The sequence below is a fragment of the Nanorana parkeri genome, unplaced genomic scaffold (genome assembly GCF_000935625.1).
Source record: "Nanorana parkeri isolate BGI_ZX_2015 unplaced genomic scaffold, ASM93562v1 scaffold1413, whole genome shotgun sequence".
Taxonomy (NCBI): Eukaryota; Metazoa; Chordata; class Amphibia; order Anura; family Dicroglossidae; genus Nanorana; species Nanorana parkeri.
Window position 1 is genome coordinate 291,881 of NW_017307681.1, and position 5,179 is coordinate 297,059.

Here is a 5,179-nt window from a genome sequence, read left to right on the forward strand (position 1 = left end):
GTGTTCTTCTCACAGAGACATCCGCTGAGAAAATGAAGATGATTCCTCTATCGCTGCTGCTAGTGGCCGTTCTGCTCAACTTTACAGGGGCTCTTCTGCCCCCCGAGAGCCTGAAAAGTGAGTACAACATAAACCTTCCTTCTGTAACACTGTCGTTATATGTTATTTATTTTCCATACTCTAGCCTGCCTTGCTTCTTCCCCATTCTTCTTCCTTCCTGCATCTGGTCCTTCCTCCTTTTTCTTCCTAACTCCCTTCCTTTCTCCTCTCCTTTTTTCTTCCTTTCCTTTTCCCTCTTCTCTCCTCTTCTTTCCATTTCTTTCCTTTTCTCATTTTCCTTTCCTTTCCTTCTGCTGCCTACCTTCCTTCCTTCCTTCCTCTAGTCCTTCCTCCTTTTCTTATTCTCCTCTCCTTTTCTCCTTTCTTCCTCAATCTGGTCCTGCTGCCCTTTCCTGCCTACCTCCCTTCCTATCTCTCCTTCCCTCCCTCCCTTCTTCCCTCCCTCCCTTCCTTTCCTTCCTTCCTCCCTCCTTTCCTTCATTCTTTCCCTTCCTCACTCCCATCTTTCCTCTTCCCTTCCCTCCTCTATCCTCTATCTCCTCTATTACATTTCTCAACAGCTCCCTATTTGGCCTCGTGCTTCTACCACTGTATACAATACAGACTTTCTCTCTGGTATAATCTGTGCTAGGGATGTCTGATGACCAGGCATTCTCATGAGTACTTGTACCCGTGGAAATGCCCCAATTCTTAAGGCGGTTACCGGCCCTTTAAATTTAAATCGCAGCGGCTGCTAATTCCCTGCGCTTGTGGGGACCTCGGCAGCTTGCTGGGGACCTGCAAGTAGATGTCCATGGCAGTGGCTGTCTGTTTTTTTTATCTCCTCCTCGTCCTTCCCGGGGCAGGCACAGCCATAGACAGCCCCAGGGGCGAAACTACTGGCGGTGCAGCCGGAGCGACCCTCCAGGGGCCCAAAGCCCACTGACAGGGGAGGACTGGGCCGGGGGGCAAATGGGGAGACCAGTCAGGAGGCCGGAGCCCACCAGCAGAGAGTTGGAAGCCAGGGGCCCAGCAGTGGAAAGGATGGAGGTCGGGGCCCAGCAGCGGAGATGGTCGGCTGGACGGCGGACAAAATCAGTCTGCCGCTTGAAGAGGCCGGGACCCAGCAGAACACACGTCCCCAAAGCAGAACACGTTGCCTGGGTGAGATCAACACGCATGCTGGTGAGATGAATTCTGCTTTGGGGACATGTGTTCTGCTTTGGTGACATGTGTTGTGCTTTGGGGACATGTGTTGTGCTTTGGGGACATGTGTTGTGCTTTGGGGACAAGTTTTCTATCTTAGGGACATGTGTTCTGCTTTGGGGACATGTTTTGTGCTTTGGGGACATGTGTTCTACCTTAGGAACATGTGTTGTGCTTTGGGGACACGTGTTCTACCTTAGGGACATGTGTTCTGCTTTGGGGACATGTATTCAGTTCTGGTGACATCTATATTTAGCCATATAAACTGCCCTACCATCATCAGTCTGTGTTGTTTTAGAAAAAATGTCACATGTCCCTTTAAGAAAAAGTATCGGTAATTGGTATCGGCGAGTACCTGAGGGAAAGTACTTGGTCTTAAAAAAGTGGTATTGGGACATCCCTACTTTGTGCTATTCCCCTATTACTGGGGAAAAGCTCAGCTCCCTCAATCCCTGTGAATTGTAATGAGCAGTTTGAACAGATGATCGGTACAAACAACTCGCGACAATTCATATTTGCCATCAGAACCATATTTTTCAGAAATAAGAGCTGAAAATAACGTTGGCCATGACACATAACACGTGTGTGCTATTGCTTAGTGAACGGAGCCAGATGTCTCCGCAGTGTGCAGAACATTATCACATAACTGCAACCTGCAGATAAGGAAAATGTACACAGCCGCAGGGCTCTGGTTTTGGCACTGTTAAGGTAAAGCCGGCCATACTCCCGCAGAATTTGGTTTTTAAAAAATCATTTTCGAAAACATTCATTTTTAATGGTTAATGGGGACAAATTATTGATCGTTTTCCACTTTAATGATAAAAAAAATCGGAGCCGGATGGAAATTTTTTGCCGAGCCAACAAAATTCTAAAAGTGAATGTAGTTTTCATTCGAGAAACTCCATTTATTTCCAAAATCGAATGTTAAAACCAAACAGAATCTCAAATAACATTCGTCAAGTCATTGATGGTATTTGTCGAATGTTCTGATGAGATTTTTGTATGAAGGTTCATACGATAACCTACCAATGTATAACCAGTTCTTCTCAGCAGCTCGAAGACAGGCCTCCATGCTCCACCATGTGTGTTGCTGATTTTCTTGGACTCATGATGAGCCATAGATCACAATCTTAGCAAGAGCCTGCTGGCTTTAAAATGGATGTTATCAGCACTGATCATCTGATAAGTCCTCGTCACCTCCTAGTACCTTTTACTGTCATTTGTTCTTTCATGTGGATGGTCTGTTAACCATTTGTCTGCATTTGTGCTGAGGCTAGGCTTTGTGCAAACCGGTACGCCTGGGTTCACCCAAGCCCACTCAAAACTCTGACCACCACCCCCCGACCCAATCAGTTGCAGGGAGACGCATTCCTGGTCCCGCAGCTATATGTCACAAAGGGGCGGGGTATGCCCCCAACATATCTGCCAACACTCATTGGGTTGGGAGGAGGGGATGAGTTTTGAGTTGGCTTGGCCAAGCTGGGTTGACACCAAGCACAGCCTCATCTCTGCTTTTGATATCCCTTACGATGTCTGTGTGTCTGCAGAAATCTCAGAAGAAGGAAGCAAGTACATCACTGAACAGTTCGAGAACGCTCTAAATGGAGTCCGACAGATGAAACAGCTCATGGACCAAACTGGAGAAGAGCACCAGAAGATCCTTCGCACGCTGGAGGAGACCAAGAAGAACAAGGAGGTCATTTTATCTACCCAATCTACATATTGTAGAGCCAGAGACAACTTTTTCTTCCTTCTCTGATGATGTCTTCTGCAGCGTGATACAAGTCTCTTGACTTAAGTCTCTATTTTTCTTAGGATGCTTTGAAAGGGGCTCTGGAGTCCGAGCAGCAGCTCTCCGAGACCAAGGAAATCTGCAATGACACAATGCTGGCGCTGTGGGAGGAGTGTAAGCCCTGCCTGAAACAGACCTGCGTCAAGTTCTACTCCAAGACCTGCAGGAGTGGATCTGGGCTGGTCGGGCGTCAGGTAGATTTATGACCCTAGTTAAGACAGTTGAAAGATAAATGATGATAGGATGGTAGCTTTTGCAGTGGCACTGCGGTATTATCAATGCACGGATGTGGTTCTCATACAACTATTTCTACTATTTTTGTATGGAATCAGATTTGGGTATACATACAAGGGGAGGACAAAACGTTCTCACCCTCACCAAGATCCAGATGTGCTAGGGATCTGAAATTGAGTCCACTGACTCTTCCTTCCACCTCCTATGGTTACACACTTTTCACATCTGTGGAACCTTTAGACCTTTAATACCATCTGCGTAGAAGTATGCAGATTTGGAGGAAAACCAGCTATCAACTTCAGTTATGACGGACTCATCATTGTGGAAACGTCTTCCCCGTAAATGTTTCTTCAGATTTGGAAACAGGAAGAAGTCTGAAGGTGCCAGGTCAGGTGAGTAAGGTGGATGGGTCTCATATGATGGACAATCCTCTCCATACACAGCTGACCTCTCTTCATGGATTATTTGGGCAGATTTCCCTTGAAGATGGAGCCGCCTAATCACGGCACGGTATTCAACTTTGTCCGGCATGACACCTACTCCATTTCTCTTGGCTCTAACTATCATTCACCATGACCTACAAAAACAATTGGCATGCCTATTACTAAGATATCCACCTACACCTGCAAACATTCAGATCCCCAGCACATCTAGATCATGGTGAGGGTAAGAACTTCTTGGCCTCCCCTCGTATAATGATGTTGAATTCTTGAGATGCATACAAGGAGCCCAGTCTACCTGCTTAGTGTTTCTGTCCTTCATCCAGGTCCTGCTGTAGGCCAGTTCTCGACCTGTCGTATGCATACCCTGGGAAACAGTGGTGGACGTATCAGCCTCTGCAGCCCATGCAGGTGCACAGGGGCCTCTGAGATCTTGGAGCCCCTTACAGCTAGAGGTTGCCCCTGCTTGTAATGCGCCCAAGAACTTTACTAGCCAGTTAGGGTTTAGTAGGATACTTTGAGTGAATGGATGTACCCCTGCCAGGTTCCCAGTCTGCATGCAGTATCTAATATTACCTTCACAGTTTGGGTGCAGAGGATGCGGGAATGGTTTCAGGTAAGTGCAGGCCTAGGACTAGCACAGTGGGTCCCTGTGGCTGGATCAGAGGGAGATCAGCCCGCCGGCTGACCTCTCCTCTGATCACAGGACCTGGAAGTGATGTGTATTAAATCACCTACAGTTTCAGCCTGTCATTACTCCAGCTCCTGTAGCTAGAGAAGAAACTGAAGAAACAGATCTCTCCTTCATCAGCTTTATTTGGGGTTCCTAGGAGACATTAGGGGTCTAATAGACAATCTCTGCTTCATCAGCTCATTGGAGTCCCTCGGAGACATTAGGGGTCTAATAGACGATCTCTGCTTCATCAGCTTCATTGGGGTCCCTCGGATACATTAAGGTTCTAATAGACAATATCTGCTTCATCAGCTTCATTGGGGTCCCTCGGATACATTAGGGGTCTAATAGACAATCTCTGCTTCATCAGCTTCATTGGGGTCCCTCGGAGACATTAGGGGTCTAATAGACAATCTCTGCTTCATCAGCTTCATTGGGGTCCCTCGGATACATTAAGGTTCTAATAGACAATCTCTGCTTCATCAGCTTCATTGGGGTCCCTCGGATACATTAAGGTTCTAATAGACAATCTCTGCTTCATCAGCTTCATTGGGGTCCCTCGGAGACATTAAGGTTCTAATAGACAATCTCTGCTTCATCAGCTTCTTTGGGGTCCTTAGGAGACCCCTGATGTCTCCATAAAGAGGACCTGTCACTGTATCTGTGCTATCACATTGGGGGCTTGTTGGTCTCCTATGTGACAGCAAGAAAAGTTAAATGAAAGCAAAAAAATAAAAATCATTAAAGTCACATATAAAAAAATACACAATGTTTCCTTTTAATTTCCCCCCCCCC

General features: G+C 46.7%; 1 protein-coding gene across 2 annotated transcripts in view; it reads left to right on the plus strand.

Annotated features, from left to right (window-relative positions):
* Window positions 1-5,179, plus strand: part of CLU (clusterin) — a 29,974-nt gene that overhangs the window by 15,019 nt on the left and 9,776 nt on the right. For both annotated transcript variants that reach the window (XM_018569861.1, XM_018569862.1), the window contains exons 2-4: window positions 14-117; window positions 2,793-2,941; window positions 3,061-3,231. In XM_018569861.1, the coding sequence (XP_018425363.1) occupies window positions 33-117; window positions 2,793-2,941; window positions 3,061-3,231 (405 nt within the window). In that variant the 5' untranslated portion in view covers window positions 14-32. The remainder of the gene's footprint in view (window positions 1-13; window positions 118-2,792; window positions 2,942-3,060; window positions 3,232-5,179) is intronic.